This window comes from Oncorhynchus tshawytscha, linkage group LG11 (assembly GCF_018296145.1).
Source record: "Oncorhynchus tshawytscha isolate Ot180627B linkage group LG11, Otsh_v2.0, whole genome shotgun sequence".
Taxonomy (NCBI): Eukaryota; Metazoa; Chordata; class Actinopteri; order Salmoniformes; family Salmonidae; genus Oncorhynchus; species Oncorhynchus tshawytscha.
Window position 1 is genome coordinate 52,421,655 of NC_056439.1, and position 21,963 is coordinate 52,443,617.

At 47.0% G+C, this 21,963-nt stretch overlaps 1 protein-coding gene across 1 annotated transcript in view; it reads left to right on the top strand.

Moving 5' to 3' along the window:
* LOC121847770 (sodium/calcium exchanger 3-like) overlaps positions 1–21,963 on the top strand; it is a 54,043-nt gene that overhangs the window by 24,442 nt on the left and 7,638 nt on the right. Inside the window, exons 3-5 of the mRNA XM_042330439.1 lie at positions 6,970–7,069; positions 11,096–11,181; positions 12,214–12,400. Of these exons, the coding sequence (XP_042186373.1) occupies positions 6,970–7,069; positions 11,096–11,181; positions 12,214–12,400 (373 nt within the window). The remainder of the gene's footprint in view (positions 1–6,969; positions 7,070–11,095; positions 11,182–12,213; positions 12,401–21,963) is intronic.

Consider the following 21,963-nt stretch of genomic DNA (forward strand, 5'->3'; position numbering starts at 1 on the left):
TGGATGGCATACCAGTGGAGGTATACCAAACTCCAGGGCTGGATGGCATACCAGTGGAGGTATACCAAACTCCAGGGTTGGATGGCATACCAGTGGAGGTATACCAAACTCCAGGGCTGGATGGCCTACCAGTGGAGATATACCAAACTCCAGGGCTGGATGACATACCAGTGGAGGTATACCAAACTCCAGGGCTGGATGACATACCAGTGGAGTTATACCAAACTCCAGGGCTGGATGGCCTACCAGTGGATATATACCAAACTCCAGGGCTGGATGGCCTACCAGTGGAGGTATACCAAACTCCAGGGCTGGATGACATACCAGTGGAGGTATACCAAACTCCAGGGCCTGAAGGCATACCAGTGGAGGTATACCAAACTCCAGGGCTGGATGACATACCAGTGGAGGTATACCAAACTCCAGGGTTGGATGACATACCAGTGGAGGTATACCAAACTCCAGGGCTGGATGACATACCAGTGGAGGTATACCAAACTCCAGGGCTGGATGACATACCAGTGGAGGTATACCAAACTCCAGGGCTGGATGACATACCAGTGGAGGTATACCAAACTCCAAGGCTGGATGGCCTACCAGTGGAGGTATACCAAACTCCAGGGCCTGATGACATACCAGTGGAGATATACCAAACTCCAGGGCTGGATGGCATACCAGTGGAGATATACCAAACTCCAGGGCCTGATGGCATACCAGTGGAGATATACCAAACTCCAGGGCCTGATGGCATACCAGTGGAGATATACCAAACTCCAGGGCCTGATGGCATACCAGTGGAGGTATACCAAACTCCAGGGCCTGATGGCATACCAGTGGAGGTATACCAAACTCCAGGGCCTGATGGCATACCAGTGGAGATATACCAAACTCCAGGGCCTGATGGCATACCAGTGGAGATATACCAAACTCCAGGGCCTGATGGCATACCAGTGGAGGTATACCAAACTCCAGGGCTGGATGACATACCAGTGGAGGTATACCAAACTCCAGGGCTGGATGGCATACCAGTGGAGATATACCAAACTCCAGGGCTGGATGGCATACCAGTGGAGGTATACCAAACTCCAGGGCCTGATGACATACCAGTGGAGATATACCAAACTCCAGGGCCTGATGGCATACCAGTGGAGGTATACCAAACTCCAGGGCCTGATGGCATAACAGTGGAGATATACCAAACTCCAGGGCCTGATGGCATACCAGTGTAGGTATACCAAACTCCAGGGCTAGATGACATACCAGTGGAGGTATACCAAACTCCAGGGCTGGATGGCATACCAGTGGAGGTATACCAAACTCCAGGGCTGGATGACATACCAGTGGAGGTATACCAAACTCCAGGGTTGGATGACATACCAGTGGAGGTATACCAAACTCCAGGGCTGGATGGCATACCAGTGGAGGTATACCAAACTCCAGGGCATGATGGCATACCAGTGGAGGTATACCAAACTCCAGGGCATGATGGCATACCAGTGGAGGTATACCAAACTCCAAGGCTGGATGACATACCAGTGGAGGTATACCAAACTCCAGGGCCTGAAGGCATACCAGTGGAGGTATACCAAACCTTTTTTATATATACTCAGAGGACCGTTATTAGCATGTTTTAACCACTCCTATATAGATTATCGGACACGCAACAAGAAGGTCTGAATTCATTATTACTGAAACAGAATCCAAGTGGTAAATATAAAGATCCAGTCTGTTAAAAAAATTGGAGGCCTCTTACACTTCAGTGTTGTGATGCAACAATTCTAGCTAAATGCTTAGCGCATGGAATTAAAAAGATATTGTCAGATATTTTCCATCCTAATCAAACAGGTTTTTTACATGGACGGTACATTGAAGATAATATAAGACAATTGTACTGGAAACAATAGAACACTATGAAATATCGGGGACACCAGGCCTGGTTTTCATAGCTGATTTTGAAAAGGCTTTTGATAAAGTACGACTGGAGTTTATATATAAATGCCTAGAATATTTCAGTTTTGGAGAATCTCTTATAAAATGGGTTAAAGTTATGTATAGTAACCCTAGGTGTAAAATAGTAACTAATGGCTACATCTCAGAAAGTTTTAAACTGCCAAGAGGAGTAAAACAAGGTTGTCCACTATCGGCATATCTATTTATTATTGCCATGGAAATGTCAGCTGTTAAAATAAGATCCAACAATAATATTAAGGGATTAGAAATCCAGGGTTTAAAAACAAAGGTGTCATTGGACGCTGGTGATTCCTGTTTTCTTTTAAAACCACAACTAGAATCCCTCCACGACCTCATAGAGGATCTAGATACTTTTTCTAACCTCTCTGGATTAAAACCAAATTATTATAAGTGTACTATATTACGTATTGGATCACTAAAAAATTTAACTTTTACATTACCGTGCAGTTTACCAATAAAATGGTCTGACGGGGATGTGGACATAGTCGGTAAACAAATCCCGAAAGAAAGAAATGATCTCACTCCAATACATTTTTATAGAAAGTTAGCAAAAATAGGTAAGATCTTGCTACCATGGAAAGGAAAATACCTGGCTATTTGTGGAAAAATCACCCTGATTAACTCTTTAGTTATATCACAGTTTACCTATTTGCATATGGTTTTGCCTACACCTAGTGACCTGCTTTTAAAATGATATTAACAAAAAATATAAAATTTGATTTGGAATGGCAAGCCAGACAAAATGTAAAGGGCCTATTTATATAATGAATATGAATTCAGAGGGCAGAAATTATTCAATATTAAAGTGTTAGACCTCTCACTAAAGGCATCAGTCATACAAAAGTTATACTTAAATCCAAAATGGTTCTTGAGTAAATTAGTAAGAATGTCTCACCACATGTTCAAGAAAGGCCTTTTTCCCTTTCTTCAGATTACAACCTCTTCCTTTATTCAGATTACAACCTCTCCTTTATTCAGATTACAACCTCTAACCTTTGTTCAGATTACAACCTCTCCCTTTGTTCAGATTACAACCTCCCCCTTTGTTCAGATTACAACCTCTCCCTTTGTTCAGATTACAACCTCTCCCTTTATTCAGATTACAACCTCTCCCTTTATTCAGATTACAACCTCTCCTTTTGTTCAGATTACAACCTCTCCCTTTGTTCAGATTACAACCTCTCCCTTTATTCAGATTACAACCTCTCCCTTTATTCAGATTACAACCTCTCCCTTTATTCAGATTACAACCTCTCCCTTTATTCAGATTACAACCTCTCCCTTTATTCAGATTACAACCTCTCACTGTATTCAGATTACAACCTCTCCCTTTATTCAGATTACAACCTCTCCCTGTATTCAGATTACAACCTCTCCCTTTATTCAGATTACAACCTCTCCCTTGGTTCAGATTACAACCTCTCCCTTTATTCAGATTAAAACCTCTCCCTTTATTCAGATTACAACTCTCCCTTTATTCAGGTTACAACCTCTCATTGTATTCAGATTACAACCTCTCACTTGGTTCAGATTACAACCTCTCCCTTTATTCAGATTACAACCTCTCCCTTTATTCAGATTACAACCTCTCCCTTGGTTCAGATTACAACCTATCCCTTTATTCAGATTACAACCTCTCCCTTTATTCAGATTACAACCTCTCCCTTTATTCAGGTTACAACCTCTCATTGTATTCAGATTACAACCTCTCACTTGGTTCAGATTACAACCTCTCCCTTTATTCAGATTACAACCTCTCCCTTTATTCAGATTACAACCTCTCCCTTGGTTCAGATTACAACCTCTCCCTTTATTCAGATTACAACCTCTCCCTTTATTCAGATTACAACCTCTCCCTTTATTCAGGTTACAACCTCTCACTGTATTCAGATTACAACCTCTCCCTTGGTTCAGATTACCAGCTCTCCCTTTATTCAGATTACAACCTCTCCCTTGGTTCAGATTACAACCTCTCCCTTTATTCAGATTACAACCTCTCCCTTTATTCAGATTACAACCTCTCCCTTTATTCAGGTTACAACCTCTCACTGTATTCAGATTACAACCTCTCCCTTGGTTCAGATTACCAGCTCTCCCTTTATTCAGATTACAATTTCTCACTTTATTCAGATTACAACTGCTCACTTTATTCAGATTACAACTGCTCACTCAGTTATTTGCGATTTCAATTTCAGTGTAATCCACTTTAAAAGACAGAACAAATAATACAACAAATATTGTGGTTAAACTCAAATATACTAATTGAACAAAAAAACATTTTTTTTAAATGTATAATTTTTGTAAATGATATCATAAATAGGACTGGGGGAGTTATGTCACACATGCAGCTCACAGACATATGGAAATGTCTGCTCTACCCAAAATTACAACCAATTAATTGCAGCATTACCACAAAAAATGGAAGAGGCAAGTAGAAGGGAAAACAAGTAAGGAACTTGTATGTCGGCCCTGTATTAAAGACCATAAATGGTTAAGGAAAAGTGGAACTGGAGATAGATGGGATGGGCTGAGGGAAGCTGAGGGTAGAGATGTGGAACTGGAGATAGATGGGATGGGCTGAGGGACGCTGAGGGTTGGGATGTGGAATAGGAGATAGATGGGATGGGCTGAGGGACGCTGAGGGTTGGGATGTGGAATAGGAGATAGATGGGATGGGCTGAGGGAAGCTGAGGGTTGAGATGTGGAACTGGAGATAGATGGGATGGGCTGTGGGAAGCTGAGGGTTGGGATGTGGAATAGGAGATAGATGGGATGGGCTGAGGGAAGCTGAGGGTTGAGATGTGGAACTGGAGATAGATGGCATGGGCTGAGGGAAGCTGAGGGTTGGGATGTGGAATAGGAGATAGATGGGATGGGCTGAGGGAAGCTGAGGGTTGAGATGTGGAACTGGAGATAGATGGGATGGGCTGAGGGAAGCTGAGGGTTGGGATGTGGAATAGGAGATAGATGGGATGGGCTGAGGGAAGCTGAGGGTTGAGATGTGGAACTGGAGATAGATGGGATGGGCTGAGGGAAGCTGAGGGTTGGGATGTGGAATAGGAGATAGATGGGATGGGCTGAGGGAAGCTGAGGGTTGGGATGTGGAATAGGAGATAGATGGGATGGGCTGAGGGAAGCTGAGGGTTGGGATGTGGAATAGGAGATAGATGGGATGGGCTGAGGGAAGCTGAGGGTTGGGATGTGGAATAGGAGATAGATGGGATGGGCTGAGGGAAGCTGAGGGTTGGGATGTGGAATAGGAGATAGATGGGATGGGCTGAGGGAAGCTGAGGGTTGGGATGTGGAATTGGAGATAGATGGGATGGGCTGAGGGAAGCTGAGGGTTGGGATGTGGAATAGGAGATAGATGGGATGGGCTGAGGGAAGCTGAGGGTTGGGATGTGGAATTGGAGATAGATGGGATGGGCTGAGGGACGCTGAGGGTTGGGATGTGGAATTGGAGATAGATGGGATGGGCTGAGGGAAGCTGAGGGTTGGGATGTGGAATAGGAGATAGATGGGATGGGCTGAGGGAAGCTGAGGGTTGGGATGTGGAATTGGAGATAGATGGGATGGGCTGAGGGAAGCTGAGGGTTGGGATGTGGAATAGGAGATAGATGGGATGGGCTGAGGGAAGCTGAGGGTTGGGATGTGGAATAGGAGATAGATGGGATGGGCTGAGGGAAGCTGAGGGTTGGGATGTGGAATTGGAGATAGATGGGATGGGCTGAGGGACGCTGAGGGTTGGGATGTGGAATTGGAGATAGATGGGATGGGCTGAGGGAAGCTGAGGGTTGGGATGTGGAATTGGAGATAGATGGGATGGGCTGAGGGACGCTGAGGGTTGGGATGTGGAATTGGAGATAGATGGGATGGGCTGAGGGAAGCTGAGGGTTGGGATGTGGAATAGGAGATAGATGGGCTGGGCTGAGTGTTGGGATGTGGAGTTGGAGACAGGTTGGAGATAGATGGGATGAGCTGAGGGAAGCAGAGGGTTGGGATGTGGAACTGGAGACAGGTTGGAGTGGAGTTGCTGGGCTGAGGTATAGAATGACAGTCAAAGTAAAAAATAAAAAAAAATAGCCAAAAAATAAAGTCAAAATAAAACCTAATAAAAAGTACATTTGAATGACACTGAGGGGGCAGTGTTGTTATAACTAATGCCGGTTTGCCTGAGGCTGATGCTGTGCAGATCTTTGTGCACATGCATATACACACACTCTCATTCATATGTGACACAGCAGTCTAAGGCATTGCATATCCGTGCTAGAGGCGTCACTACAGACCCTGGTTCGATATCAGGCTGTATTACAACCAGCCGTGATTGGGAGTCCCATAGGGTGGTGCACAATTGGCCCAGCATCGTCCGGGTTAGTGGAGGGTTTTAACCGGGGTCTTTTCCATTGCTGTTTTCTGTTTTACCCTTCGTTTTTCTCTCTTTTGTTAATTTCGTTGGTTATTGGTGCATTTGGGGGAGTTTTGGGGTGTGGGGAATTATTTTATTTTCTGGAGGGGGGTTTGGGAGAGGTCTCGGATTGTTGAGTGGCAGCTCTTGGGAAACTGTGGGGGAGATCTCTCAGGGCTGGTGTCCTGGTGGTTGAGAGCTTGGGCCTGTGGCTGATAAGTCGCTAGTTGGGGTTCCCGTTTTTGACCTTGTGGGAGATCTGACGACGTGCCCTTCAGCAGGGCGTTGGCCCTGGTCGTTTCTGTGGGTCGCTCTGGATGGGAGTTTGTTAGATGACTAATGTGATGTTGAGTGGCTTCATTGCAAGTAGATTGTATGTTTTATATATTCTTGTGTCTTCTCTTTTTTGTGTTTCTGACAGAATACTCTGTCAGAGCTGTGTGTTGGAACACCTTGGTAGAGCAGGATGGGTGAAGGCCTTGTGGTGCCCTGTTCATGTGAATTTTCAGCTTCAGACTTGCCTACTTCTCACTTAAAACATATTTTTTTGTGTGTTTAAAACTCTGTCTTTCTATGGTGTGTGTTTCCCTCAGAATACGGTGGATAAGCTGATAAAGAAGACCAACCTGGCTCTGGTGGTGGGCACCAACTCCTGGAGACAACAGTTCATGGAGGCCATCACAGTCAGTGCAGGTAAAAACCAGCTCCAGCTCCTGCACCGCACATACCACACTCTAGGGGGCACCATTTGGTGGTCAGATAACTCAAAGGAAGATGGTAAATACTAGACTGGTTAACATAACTGTTTTGCTAACATTCCACTATTTGCCACGCGTCATGAAAAGGTCTGGAATGTTAGCACAAACAGGGACCAGGCTAGGTAAATACAATGGGAGGCAGGGTAACCGAAAGGTTGCAACTGCGAATCCCTGAGCTGACAAGGTACAAATCTGTCGTTCTGCCCCTGAACAAGGCAGTTAACCCGCTGTTCCTAGGCCATCACTGAAAATAAATGTTCTTAACTGACTTGCCTGGTTAAATAAAGGTTTAAAAAATATATATATATATATATATAAAAAAATACAGTGACATTAAAAATGTGGATCTTTGATTGTTAATCGTCGTCATAATTGTTAGATTTGACAAAAATCTGAAATTAATACGTGTGTTGTTTATTTGTTTAGCTTTGCGTTTGGCTTTATAAAAGAGACAGGTTGGATATGTTTTCTGTATTCGGGCCATCTTCCCACTCACAGAAACATTGTTGTTTTGTCACCTTGTCTAAGTGACTTTGAGTCTGACTATAGGATCTTTGTTGTGTGAAGATCTACCAATCAGCCCTGTCGACGGTCCTAGACAGACTGTCTGAAACCATGTCACCCATTTCTGCTGTAGGCAGAGCTTCTCCAGCTTCTACCGAGCAACATGAAGTGATACTCTGGCTGTTTCCGGCTGTTTCTCAATGCTTCTTTCCTCTTCCTCCTTCTCAAAACACATTGGAGGGAAACATCTCCATCCCCTCAGATCCTGCCCTTCATTTTGAGAAGGAGGCGAGGAAAGAGGATATGAGGAATCAAATCAAGGAAAGATGAATTGAGAAAGACGTCCAGTTTTCTCCACACAGTAAAATCATGGAAGGCCCTCACTCTGGTCAGTGAACTGGAAGGCCCTCACTCTGCTCAGTGAACTGGAAGGCCCTCACTCTGCTCAGTGAACTGGAAGGCCCTCACTCTGCTCAGGCCCTCGGCAGGCCGTTAGGGGCCCTCGGCAGGCCATTAGGGGCCCTCGGCAGGCCATTAGACAGGCCCTAATCAGGCCATTAGGGTCTCTCAGTAGGCCATTAGGGGCCCTCGGCAGGCCATTAGTGGCCCTAACGGCCTGCTGAGGGCCCCTAATGGCCTTGTGAATGTATAGAGTTGGACTGTACAAGGTTTTAGCTTTGTTACATATAACAAGATCACTTAATTGAGATGTTCAGTAGTGGCAGGTGTTGTCATTCCTCTTCCTGTCCCATCCTAATAGTTCAGTGTGAGGGTATGTGAGTCTTCTTAGAGTGGGTTAAACACGCCGGGAACCAGGATGTCACTATGAAATACAACCATCTGCTCTTATGAAATATTACTCAATGTATCACAATGTAAGTTAAATGATTGTCTTCCTTCCTCTTGATGTCATCCGTCCTCCCTTCTCGCTCTATTCATCTACTCTATCACTCTACCAACTACTGTTTCTACTCTTCCTCTACTCTTCCTCTACTCTTCCCTCCTGTTCCTGTTGTTCTTTCTCCTCCTCTTCATCCCTCCTCCCTCCCGCCATCTCTCCTCCCCACTCCTCCCTTTACTGTCCCTACCTGGTACTCCTCCTCCTCTTCATCCCTCCTCCCTCCCTCCATCTCTCCTCTGCTCCTCCCTCCATCTCTCCTCTCCTCCTCCCTCCATCTCTCCTCTCCTCTATTCCTCCCTCCCTCCATCTCTCCTCTCCTCCTCCCTCCATCTCTCCTCTCCTCCTCCCTCCATCTCTCCTCTCCTCTATTCCTCCCTCCCTCCATCTCTCCTCTCCTCTGCTCCTCCCTCCCTCCATCTCTCCTCTCCTCTGCTCCTCCCTCCATCTCTCCTCTCCTCTGCTCCTCCATCTCATCTCTCCTCTCCTCTGCTCCTCCCTCCCTCCATCTCTCCTCTGCTCCTCCCTCCATCTCTCCTCTGCTCCTCCCTCCATCTCTCCTCTGCTCCTCCCTCCATCTCTCCTCTCCTCTGCTCCTCCCTCCCTCCATCTCTCCTCTGCTCCTCCCTCCCTCCATCTCTCCTCTCCTCTGCTCCTCCCTCCTGCCATCTCTCCTCTGCTCCTCCCTCCTGCCATCTCTCCTCTCCTCTGCTCCTCCCTCCATCTCTCCTCTCCTCTGCTCCTCCCTCCCTCCATCTCTCCACTGCTCTCCCTCCCTCCCTCCATCTCTCCTCTCCTCTGCTCCTCCGTCCCTCCATCTCCCCTCCTCCCTCCCTCCCTCCATCTCTCCTCTCCTCTGCTCCTCCCTCCATCTCTCCTCTCCTCTTCCCTCCCACCATCTCTCCTCTGCTCCTCCCTCCATCTCTCCTCTTCCCTCCCACCATCTCTCCTCTGCTCCTCCCTCCCTCCATCTCTCTCCTCTCCTCTGCTCCTCCCTGCCTCCATCTCTCCTCTCCAATGCTCCTCCCTCCCTCCATCTCTCCTCTCCTCTGCTCCTCCCTCCATCTCTCCTCTCCTCTGCTCCTCCATCTCTCCTCTCCTCTGCTCCTCCCTCCCTCCATCTCTCCTCTGCTCCTCCCTCCATCTCTCCTCTGCTCCTCCCTCCATCTCTCCTCTCCTCTGCTCCTCCCTCCATCTCTCCTCTCCTCTGCTCCTCCCTCCCTCCATCTCTCCTCTGCTCCTCCCTCCCTCCATCTCTCCTCTCCTCTGCTCCTCCCTCCTGCCATCTCTCCTCTGCTCCTCCCTCCTGCCATCTCTCCTCTCCTCTGCTCCTCCCTCCATCTCTCCTCTCCTCTGCTCCTCCCTCCCTCCATCTCTCCACTGCTCCTCCCTCCCTCCCTCCATCTCTCCTCTCCTCTGCTCCTCCGTCCCTCCATCTCCCCTCCTCCCTCCCTCCCTCCATCTCTCCTCTCCTCTGCTCCTCCCTCCATCTCTCCTCTCCTCTTCCCTCCCACCATCTCTCCTCTGCTCCTCCCTCCATCTCTCCTCTTCCCTCCCACCATCTCTCCTCTGCTCCTCCCTCCCTCCATCTCTCCTCTCCTCTGCTCCTCCCTGCCTCCATCTCTCCTCTCCTCTGCTCCTCCCTCCCTCCATCTCTCCTCTGCTCCTCCCTCCATCTCTCCTCTCCTCTGCTCCTCCCTCCCTCCATCTCTCCTCTGCTCCTCCCTCCCTCCATCTCTCCTCTCCTCTGCTCCTCCCTCCATCTCTCCTCTCCTCTTCCCTCCCACCATCTCTCCTCTGCTCCTCCCTCCCTCCATCTCTCCTCTCCTCTGCTCCTCCCTCCCTCCATCTCTCCTCTCCTCTGCTCCTCCCTCCCGCCATCTCTCCTCTGCTCCTCCCTCCCGCCATCTCTCCTCTCCTCTGCTCCTCCCTCCATCTCTCCTCTGCTCCTCCCTCCCTCCCTCCATCTCTCCTCTCCTCTGCTCCTCCCTCCCTCCATCTCTCCTCTCCTCTTCCCTCCCACCATCTCTCCTCTGCTCCTCCCTCCCTCCATCTCTCCTCTCCTCTGCTCCTCCCTCCCTCCATCTCTCCTCTCCTCTGCTCCTCCCTCCCGCCATCTCTCCTCTGCTCCTCCCTCCCGCCATCTCTCCTCTCCTCTGCTCCTCCCTCCATCTCTCCTCTGCTCCTCCCTCCCGCCATCTCTCCTCTGCTCCTCCCTCCTGCCATCTCTCCTCTGCTCCTCCCTCCCTCCATCTCTCCTCTCCTCTGCTCCTCCCTTGCTCCATCTCTCCTCTCCTCTGCTCCTCCCTCGCTCCATCTCTCCTCTCCTCTGCTCCTCCCTCCCTCCATCTCTCCTCTCCTCTGCTCCTCCCTCCATCTCTCCTCTGCTCCTCCCTCCTGCCATCTCTCCTCTGCTCCTCCCTCCCTCCATCTCTCCTCTCCTCTGCTCCTACCTCCCTCCATCTCTCCTCTCCTCTGCTCCTCCCTCCTGCCATCTCTCCAACCCCCTCCCTCCCTCCCTCCATTCTTCTCCTCCCCCTCCCCCTCCCTTGTCCCCAGGAGACGAGGATGAGGAAGACTCCGGTGAAGAGCGTCTTCCGTCTTGTTGTGACTACGTCATGCACTTCCTCACCGTCTTCTGGAAGGTGAGTAGAGTTGGTGGTCCTCTGTAGCTCAGATGGTAGAGCATGGGTTTTTGCAACGCCGAGGGTCGTGGGTTCGATTCCCGTGACCTCCCATATGTAAAATGCGCACATGACTGTAAGTCCCTTTAGATAAAAACATCTGCTAAATGTTATTAGTAACACTTTAGTGCCATTACTCATAACTATTAATAACTGTTAACGATGGCTACTGACACATGTTACGATGTGTTATGTAGTTGTTATAAGGGCTTTATGAATGCATTCATAAGGACACCTATAGTAAAGTGTTAAATTATTATTATTCATATTATTATTATTATTCATATTATTATGAATACTAATAATATTCATAAAATAATAAAATAATAATAATAATATAATATTCAATTATTATAAATTATATTATTATTCCTATTATTATTCATATTAATATTATTATTATTATTAATACTACTATAATAATAGTAATAATAATATAATATTCATATGATTATTATTCATAATACTATTCATATTATTCAAATTGTTATTCATATTCATATTATTATGAATACTATTACTATTATTATGAATGATATTATTATGCATATTATTATACATATTATTATTAATATAATTATTATGAATACTACTATAATAATAGTAATAATAATATAATATTCATATGATTATTATAAATATTATTATGAATACTACTATAATAATAGTAATAATAATATAATATTCATATGATTATTATAAATATTATTATGAATACTACTATAATAATAGTAATAATAATATAATATTCATATGATTATTATAAATATTATTATGAATACTACTATAATAATAGTAATAATAATATAATATTCATTTGATTATTATTCATAATATTATTCAAATTGTTATTCATATTCATATTATTCATATTTATATTACCATGAATAATACTATTCATATTATTCTAATTGTTATTCATATTAATATGATTATTACTCATATTATTATAATTATTATTATTAATGGAATTATTATTATTATTAATATTAGGTGCTGTTCGCCTGTGTTCCTCCCACGGACTACCTGAACGGCTGGGCCTGCTTCTTCATCTCCATCGTCATCATCGGCATGCTGACCGCAGTGATCGGAGATCTGGCCTCTCACTTTGGCTGCACCATCGGGCTGAAGGACTCCGTCACTGCCATGGTGTTCGTGGCGCTGGGTACGTCTGTCCCTGGTGAGTACACTAATGGATAGCAGTATGGGGTGGGGGGTCAGTGGGGTCAGTGGGGGGTATTTTTATGTTATGTAACCTTTATTTAACTAGTCAGTGGGGGGGGGTTAAGAACAAATTCTAATTTACAATGACGGCCTACCGGGGCCAAACCCGGACGACGCTGGGCAGTGATGTGTCCTATAAGGAGCATTGGTGGCAAATCTGATGGCCGAATGGTAAAGAACATCTAGCCGCTCAAGAGCACCCTTACCTGCCGATCTATAAATTATGTCTCTGTAATCTAGCATGGGTAGGAGGGTCATCTGAATCAGGGTTAGTTTGGCGGCTGGGGTAGAGGAGCGATTACGATAAAGGAAACCAAGTCTAGATTTAACTTTAGCCGGCAGCTCTGATATGTGCTGAGAGAAGGACAGTTTACTGTCTAGCCATACTCCCAAGTACTTGTATGAGGTGACTACCTCAAGCTCTAAACCCTCAGAGGTAGTAATCACACCTGTGGGGAGAGGGGCATTCTTCTTACCAAACCACATGACCTTTGTTTTGGAGGTGTTCAGAACAAGGTTAAGGGTAGAGAAAGCTTGTTGGACACTGTGGTCGTAGGGGGTGTGGGCATAGAGGTTGTGGTGGTAGGGGGTGTGGGCGTAGGGGGTGTGGGGGTAGGGGTGTGGGCGTAGAGTGTGTGGGGGTAGGGGGTGTAGGGGTAGAAGGTGTGGGTGTAGAAGGTGTAGGGGTAGAAGGTGTAGGGTAGAAGGTGTGGGTGTAGGGCTAGAAGGTGTAGGGGTAGAAAGTGTGGGTGTAGGGGTAGAAAGTGTGGGTGTAGGGGTAGAAGGTGTAGGATAGAAGGTGTAGGGGTAGAAGGTGTGGGTGTAGGGGTAAAAGGTGTGGGTGTAGAAGGTGTAGGGTAGAAGGTGTAGGGGTAGAAGGTGTAGGGGTAGAAGGTGTAGGGTAGAAGGTGTGGGTGTAGGGGTAGAAGGCGTGGGTTTAGAAGGTGTAGGGTAGAAGGTGTAGGTGTAGAAGGTGTAGGGGTAGAAGGTGTAGGTGTAGGGGTAGAAGGTGTAGGGTAGAAGGTGTAGGTGTAGGGTAGAAGGTGTAGGGGGTAGAATGTGTAGGGGTAGGGGTAGAAGGTGTAGGGGTAGAAGTTGTAGAAGGTGTAGGGTAGAAGGTGTAGGTGTAGCGGTAGAAGGTGTAGGTGTAGAAGGTGTGGGGTAGATGGTGTAGGTGTAGAAGGTGTAGGTTAGAAGGTGTACGTGTAGAAGGTGTAGGGTAGAAGGTGTAGGGATAGAAGGTGTAGGGGTAGAAGGTGTAGGTGTAGGGGTAGAAGGTGTAGGGTAGATGGTGTAGGTGTAGAAGGTGTAGGGTAGAAGGGGTAGGGTAGAAGGTGTAGGTGTAGGGTAGAAGCTGTAGAGGTAGAAGGTGTAGGGTAGAAGGTGTAGGGTAGAAGGTGTAGGGGTAGAAGGTGTAGGGGTAGAAGGTGTAGGGTAGAAGGTGTAGGGTAGAAGGTGTAGAGGTAGAAGGTGTAGGGTAGAAGGTGTAGGGATAGAAGGTGTAGGGATAGAAGGTGTAGGGTAGAAGGTGTAGGGTAGAAGGTGTAGAGGTAGAAGGTGTAGGGTAGAAGGTGTAGGGTAGAAGGTGTAGGGTAGAAGGTATAGGGTAGAAGGTGTAGGGTAGAAGGTGTAGGTTAGACGGTGTAGGGTAGAAGGTGTAGAGGTAGAAGGTGTAGGGTAGAAGGTGTAGGGTAGAAGGTATAGGGTAGAAGGTGTAGGGTAGAAGGTGTAGGGTAGAAGGTGTAGAGGTAAAAGGTGTAGGGTAGAAGGTGTAGGGTAGAAGGTGTAGAGGTAGAAGGTGTAGGGTAGAAGGTATAGGGTAGAAGGTGTAGGGTAGAAAGAGTAGGGTAGAAGGTGTAGGTTAGACGGTGTAGGGTAGAAGGTGTAGAGGTAGAAGGTGTAGGGTAGAAGGTGTAGGGTAGAAGGTATAGGGTAGAAGGTGTAGGGTAGAAGGTGTAGGGTAGAAGGTGTAGAGGTAAAAGGTGTAGGGTAGAAGGTGTAGGTTAGAAGGTGTAGGGTAGAAGGTGTAGGTTAGACGGTTTAGGGTAGAAGGTGTAGGGTAGAAGGTGTAAGGTAGAAGGTGTATGGTATAAGGTATAGTGTAGAAGGTGTAGGGTAGAAGGTGTAGAGGTAGAAGGTGTAGGGTAGAAGGTGTAGGGTAGAAGGTGTAGGGTAGAAGGTGTAGGGATAGGGTTAGAAGGTATAGGGTAGAATGTGTAGGGATAGGGTTAAAAGGTATAGGGTAGAAGGTGTAGGGTAGAAGGTGTAGGGATAGGGTTAGAAGGTATAGGGTAGAAGGTGTAGGGTAGAAGGTGTAGAGGTAGAAGGTGTAGGGTAGAAGGTGTAGGGTAGAAGGTGTAGAGGTAGAAGATATAGGGTAGAAGGTGTAGGGTAGAAGGTGTAGGGTAGAAGGTGTAGAGGTAGAATGTATAGGGTAGAAGGTGTAGGGTAGAAGGTGTAGGGTAGAAGGTGTAGAGGTAGAAGATATAGGGTAGAAGGTGTAGGGTAGAAGGTGTAGGGTAGAAGGTATAGTGTAGAAGGTATAGTGTAGAAGGTATAGGGTAGAAGGTGTAGGGTAGAAGGTGTAGGGTAGAAGGTGTAGGGTAGAAGGTGCAGGGTAGAAGATATAGGGTAGAAGGTGTAGAGGTAGAAGGTATAGTGTAGAAGCTATAGTGTAGAAGGTATAGGGTAGAAGGTGTAGGGTAGAAGGTGTAGGGTAGAAGGTGCAGGGTAGAAGATATAGGGTAGAAGGTGTAGAGGTAGAAGGTATAGGGTAGAGGTGTAGGGTCGAAGGTGTAGGGTAGAAGGTGTAGGGTAGAAGGTGTAGGGATAGAAGGTATAGGGTAGAAGGTGTAGGGTAGAAGTTGTAGAAGGTGTAGGGTAGAAGGTGTAGGTGTAGCGGTAGAAGGTGTAGGTGTAGAAGGTGTGGGGTAGAAGGTGTACGTGTAGAAGGTGTAGGGTAGAAGGTGTAGGGATAGAAGGTGTAGGTGTAGGGTAGAAGCTGTAGAGGTAGAAGGTGTAGGGTAGAAGGTGTAGGGTAGAAGGTGTAGGGGTAGAAGGTGTAGGGGTAGAAGGTGTAGGGTAGAAGGTGTAGGGTAGAAGGTGTAGAGGTAGAAGGTGTAGGGTAGAAGGTGTAGGGATAGAAGGTGTAGGGATAGAAGGTGTAGGGTAGAAGGTGTAGGGTAGAAGGTGTAGAGGTAGAAGGTGTAGAGGTAGAAGGTGTAGGGTAGAAGGTGTAGAGGTAGAAGGTGTAGGGTAGAAGGTATAGGGTAGAAGGTGTAGGGTAGAAGGTGTAGGTTAGACGGTGTAGGGTAGAAGGTGTAGAGGTAGAAGGTATAGGGTAGAAGGTGTAGGGTAGAAGGTGTAGGTTAGACGGTGTAGGGTAGAAGGTGTAGGGTAGAAGGTATAGGGTAGAAGGTGTAGGGTAGAAGGTGTAGGGTAGAAGGTGTAGAGGTAAAAGGTGTAGGGTAGAAGGTGTAGGTTAGACGGTTTAGGGTAGAAGGTGTAGGGTAGAAGGTGTAAGGTAGAAGGTGTAGGGTAGAAGGTATAGGGTAGAAGGTGTAGGGTAGGAGGTGTAGGGTAGAAGGTGTAGATGTAGAAGGTATAGGGTAGAAGGTGTAGGGTAGAAGGTGTAGGGATAGGGTTAGAAGGTATAGGGTAGAAGGTGTAGGGATAGGGTTAAAATGTATAGGGTAGAAGGTGTAGGGTAGAAGGTGTAGGGATAGGGTTAGAAGGTATAGGGTAGACAGTGTAGGGTAGAAGGTGTAGAGGTAGAAGGTGTAGGGTAGAAGGTGTAGAGGTAGAAGATATAGGGTAGAAGGTGTAGCGTAGAAGGTGTAGGGTAGAAGGTGTAGAGGTAGAAGGTATAGGGTAGAAGGTGTAGGGTAGAAGGTGTAGGGTAGAAGGTGTAGAGGTAGAAGATATAGGGTAGAAGGTGTAGGGTAGAAGGTGTAGGGTAGAAGGTGTAGGGTAGAAGTTGTAGGGTAGAAGGTGCAGGGTAGAAGATATAGGGTAGAAGGTGTAGAGGTAGAAGGTATAGTGTAGAAGGTATAGTGTAGAAGGTATAGGGTAGAAGGTGTAGGGTAGAAGGTGTAGGGTAGAAGTTGTAGGGTAGAAGGTGCAGGGTAGAAGATATAGGGTAGAAGGTGTAGGGTAGAAGGTATAGTGTAGAAGGTATAGTGTAGAAGGTGTAGGGTAGAAGGTGTAGGGTAGAAGGTGTAGGGTAGAAGGTGTATGGTAGAAGGTGCAGGGTAGAAGATATAGGGTAGAAGGTGTAGAGGTAGAAGGTATAGGGTAGAAGGTGTAGGGTCGAAGGTGTAGGGTAGAAGGTGTAGGGTAGAAGGTGCAGGGTAGAAGGTGTAGGGTAGAAGGTGTAGGGTAGAAGGTGTAGAGGTAGAAGGTGTAGGGTAGAAGGTGTAGGGTAGAAGATATAGGGTAGAAGGTGTAGGGTAGAAGGTGTAGGGTAGAATGTGTAGGGTAGAAGTTGTAGGGGTAGAAGGTGTAGGGTAGAAGGTATATGGTAGAAGGTGTAGGGTAGAAGGTGTAGGGTAGAAGGTGTAGGGTAGAAGGTATATGGTAGAAGGTGTAGGGTAGAAGGTGTAGGGTAGAAGGTGTAGGGATAGAAGGTGTAGGGTAGAAGGTGTAGGGTAGAAGGTGTAGGGATAGAAGGTGTAGGGTAGAAGGTATAGGGATAGAAGGTATAGGGTAGAAGGTGTAGGGTAGAAGGTGTAGGGATAGAAGGTATAGGGTAGAAGGTGTAGGGTAGAAGGTGTAGGGTAGAAGGTGTAGGGTAGAAGGTGTAGGGATAGAAGGTGTAGGGTAGAAGGTGTAGGGTAGAAGGTGTAGGGATAGAAGGTGTAGGGTAGAAGGTGTAGGGTAGAAGGTGTAGGGTAGAAGGTGTAGAGGTAGAAGGTGTAGAGGTAGAAGGTGTAGGGATAGAAGGTGTAGGGTAGAAGGTGTAGGGTAGAAGGTGTAGAGGTAGAAGGTGTAGGGTAGAAGTGTGTAGAAGGTGTAGGGTAGAAGGTGTAGGGATAGAAGGTGTAGGGTAGAAGGTGTAGAGGTAGAAGGTGTAGAGGTAGAAGGTGTAGGGTAGAAGGTGTAGGGATAGAAGGTGTAGAGGTAGAAGGTGTAGGGTAGAAGGTGTAGGGATAGAAGGTGTAGGGATAGAAGGTGTAGAGGTAGAAGGTGTAGAGGTAGAAGGTGTAGGGATAGAAGGTGTAGGGATAGAAGGTGTAGGGTAGAAGGTGTGGGTGTAGGGCTAGAAGGTGTAGGGGTAGAAAGTGTGGGTGTAGGGGTAGAAAGTGTGGGTGTAGGGGTAGAAGGTGTAGGATAGAAGGTGTAGGGGTAGAAGGTGTGGGTGTAGGGGTAAAAGGTGTGGGTGTAGAAGGTGTAGGGTAGAAGGTGTAGGGGTAGAAGGTGTAGGGTAGAAGGTGTAGGGTAGAAGGTGTAGGGATAGAAGGTATAGGGTAGAAGGTGTAGGGTAGAAGTTGTAGAAGGTGTAGGGTAGAAGGTGTAGGTGTAGCGGTAGAAGGTGTAGGTGTAGAAGGTGTGGGGTAGATGGTGTAGGTGTAGAAGGTGTAGGTTAGAAGGTGTACGTGTAGAAGGTGTAGGGTAGAAGGTGTAGGGATAGAAGGTGTAGGGGTAGAAGGTGTAGGTGTAGGGGTAGAAGGTGTAGGGTAGATGGTGTAGGTGTAGAAGGTGTAGGGTAGAAGGGTAGGGTAGAAGGTGTAGGGATAGAAGGTGTAGAGGTAGAAGGTGTAGAGGTAGAAGGTGTAGGGATAGAAGGTGTAGGGATAGAAGGTGTAGGGTAGAAGGTGTGGGTGTAGGGATAGAAGGTGTAGGGGTAGAAATTGTGGGTGTAGGGGTAGAAAGTGTGGGTGTAGGGGTAGAAGGTGTAGGATAGAAGGTGTAGGGGTAGAAGGTGTGGGTGTAGGGGTAAAAGGTGTGGGTGTAGAAGGTGTAGGGTAGAAGGTGTAGGGGTAGAAGGTGTAGGGGTAGAAGGTGTAGGGTAGAAGGTGTGGGTGTAGGGGTAGAAGGCGTGGGTGTAGAAGGTGTAGGGTAGAAGGTGTAGAAGGTGTAGGGGTAGAAGGTGTAGGTGTAGGGGTAGAAGGTGTAGGGTAGAAGGTGTAGGTGTAGGGTAGAAGGTGTAGGGGTAGAATGTGTAGGGGTAGGGGTAGAAGGTGTAGGGGTAGAAGTTGTAGAAGGTGTGGGGTAGAAGGTGTAGGTGTAGCGGTAGAAGGTGTAGGTGTAGAAGGTGTGGGGTAGATGGTGTAGGTGTAGAAGGTGTAGGTTAGAAGGTGTACGTGTAGAAGGTGTAGGGTAGAAGGTGTAGGGATAGAAGGTGTAGGTGTAGGGGTAGAAGGTGTAGGGTAGACGGTGTAGGTGTAGAAGGTGTAGGGTAGAAGGTGTAGGGTAGAAGGTGTAGGGTAGAATGTGTAGGTGTAGGGTAGAAGCTGTAGAGGTAGAAGGTGTAGGGTAGAAGGTGTAGGGTAGAAGGTGTAGGGGTAGAAGGTGTAGGGGTAGAAGGTGTAGGGTAGAAGGTGTAGGGTAGAAGGTGTAGGGTTAGAAGGTGTAGGGATAGAAGGTGTAGGGTAGAAGGTGTAGGGTAGAAGGTGTAGAGGTAGAAGGTGTAGAGGTAGAAGGTGTAGGGTAGAAGGTGTAGGGTAGAAGGTGTAGGGTAGAAGGTGTAGAGGTAGAAGGTGTGGGGTAGAAGGTATGGGGTAAAAGGTGTAGGGTAGAAGGTGTAGGTTAGACGGTGTAGGGTAGAAGGTGTAGAGGTAGAAGGTGTAGGGTAGAAGGTGTAGGGTAGAAGGTATAGGGTAGAAGGTGTAGGGTAGAAGGTGTAGGGTAGAAGGTGTAGAGGTAAAAGGTGTAGGGTAGAAGGTGTAGGGTAGAAGGTGTAGGGTAGAAGGTGTAGAGGTAGAAGGTGTAGGGTAGAAGGTATAGGGTAGAAGGTGTAGGGTAGAAGGTGTAGGGTAGAAGGTGTAGGTTAGACGGTGTAGGGTAGAAGGTGTAGAGGTAGAAGGTGTAGGGTAGAAGGTGTAGGGTAGAAGGTATAGGGTAGAAGGTGTAGGGTAGAAGGTGTAGGGTAGAAGGTGTAGAGGTAAAAGGTGTAGGGTAGAAGGTGTAGGTTAGAAGGTGTAGGGTAGAAGGTGTAGGTTAGACGGTTTAGGGTAGAAGGTGTAGGGTAGAAGGTGTAAGGTAGAAGGTGTAGGGTAGAAGGTATAGGGTAGAAGGTGTAGGGTAGGAGGTGTAGGGTAGAAGGTGTAGATGTAGAAAGGTATAGGGTAGAAGGTGTAGGGTAGAAGGTGTAGGGATAGGGTTAGAAGGTATAGGGTAGAAGGTGTAGGGATAGGGTTAAAAGGTATAGGGTAGAAGGTGTAGGGTAGAAGGTGTAGGGATAGGGTTAGAAGGTATAGGGTAGACGGTGTAGGGTAGAAGGTGTAGAGGTAGAAGGTGTAGGGTAGAAGGTGTAGGGTAGAAGGTGTAGGGTAGAAGGTGTAGAGGTAGAAGATATAGGGTAGAAGGTGTAGCGTAGAAGGTGTAGGGTAGAAGGTGTAGAGGTAGAAGGTATAGGGTAGAAGGTGTAGGGTAGAAGGTGTAGGGTAGAAGGTGTAGGGTAGAAGTTGTAGGGTAGAAGGTGCAGGGTAGAAGATATAGGGTAGAAGGTGTAGAGGTAGAATGTATAGTGTAGAAGGTATAGTGTAGAAGGTATAGGGTAGAAGGTGTAGGGTAGAAGGTGTAGGGCAGAAGTTGTAGGGTAGAAGGTGCAGGGTAGAAGATATAGGGTAGAAGGTGTAGAGGTAGAAGGTATAGTGTAGAAGGTATAGTGTAGAAGGTATAGGGTAGAATGTGTAGGGTAGAAGGTGTAGGGTAGAAGGTGCAGGGTAGAAGATATAGGGTAGAAGGTGTAGAGGTAGAAGGTATAGGGTAGAAGGTGTAGGGTCGAAGGTGTAGGGTAGAAGGTGTAGGGTAGAAGGTGCAGGGTAGAAGGTGTAGGGTAGAAGGTGTAGGGTAGAAGGTGTAGAGGTAGAAGGTGTAGGGTAGAAGGTGTAGGGTAGAAGATATAGGGTAGAAGGTGTATGGTAGAAGGTGTAGGGTAGAATGTGTAGGGTAGAAGTTGTAGGGGTAGAAGGTGTAGGGTAGAAGGTATATGGTAGAAGGCGTAGGGTAGAAGGTGTAGGGTAGAAGGTGTAGGGTAGAAGGTATATGGTAGAAGGTGTAGGGTAGAAGGTGTAGGGTAGAAGGTGTAGGGATAGAAGGTGTAGGGTAGAAGGTGTAGGGATAGAAGGTGTAGGGTAGAAGGTATAGGGATAGAAGGTATAGGGTAGAAGGTGTAGGGTAGAAGGTGTAGGGATAGGGTTAGAAGGTATAGGGTAGAAGGTGTAGGGATAGGGTTAAAAGGTATAGGGTAGAAGGTGTAGGGTAGAAGGTGTAGGGATAGGGTTAGAAGGTATAGGGTAGAAGGTGTAGGGTAGAAGGTGTAGAGGTTGAAGGTGTAGGGTAGAAGGTGTAGGGTAGAGGTGTAGGGTAGAAGGTGTAGAGGTAGAAGATATAGGGTAGAAGGTGTAGCGTAGAAGGTGTAGGGTAGAAGGTGTAGAGGTAGAAGGTATAGGGTAGAAGGTGTAGGGTAGAAGGTGTAGGGTAGAAGTTGTAGGGTAGAAGGTGCAGGGGAGAAGATATAGGGTAGAAGGTGTAGAGGTAGAATGTATAGTGTAGAAGGTATAGTGTAGAAGGTATAGGGTAGAAGGTGTAGGGTAGAAGGTGTAGGGCAGAAGTTGTAGGGTAGAAGGTGCAGGGTAGAAGATATAGGGTAGAAGGTGTAGGGTAGAAGGTATAGTGTAGAAGGTATAGTGTAGAAGGTATAGGGTAAAAGGTGTAGGGTAGAAGGTGTAGGGTAGAAGGTATAGGGTAGAAGGTGTAGGGTAGAAGGTATAGGGTAGAAGGTGTAGGGTAGAAGGTGTAGGGTAGAAGGTGTAGGGTAGAAGGTGTAGGGTAGAAGGTGTAGGGTAGAAGGTGTAGGGTAGAAGGTGTAGAGGTAGAAGGTGTAGGGTAGAAGGTGTAGAGGTAGAAGATATAGGGTAGAAGGTGTAGGGTAGAAGGTGTAGGGTAGAAGGTGTAGGGTAGAAGGTATAGGGTAGAAGGTATAGGGTAGAAGGTATAGGGTAGAAGGTGTTGGGTAGAAGGTATATGGTAGAAGGTGTAGGGTAGAAGGTGTAGGGTAGAAGGTGTAGGGATAGAAGGTGTAGGGTAGAAGGTGTAGGGATAGAAGGTGTAGGGTAGAAGGTATAGGGATAGAAGGTATAGGGTAGAAGGTGTAGGGTAGAAGGTGTAGGGTAGAAGGTGTAGGGATAGAAGGTGTAGGGTAGAATGTGTAGGGTAGAAGGTGTAGGGATAGAAGGTGTAGGGTAGAAGGTGTAGGGTAGAAGGTGTAGAGGTAGAAGGTGTAGAGGTAGAAGGTGTAGGGATAGAAGGTGTAGGGTAGAAGGTGTAGGGTAGAAGGTGTAGAGGTAGAAGGTG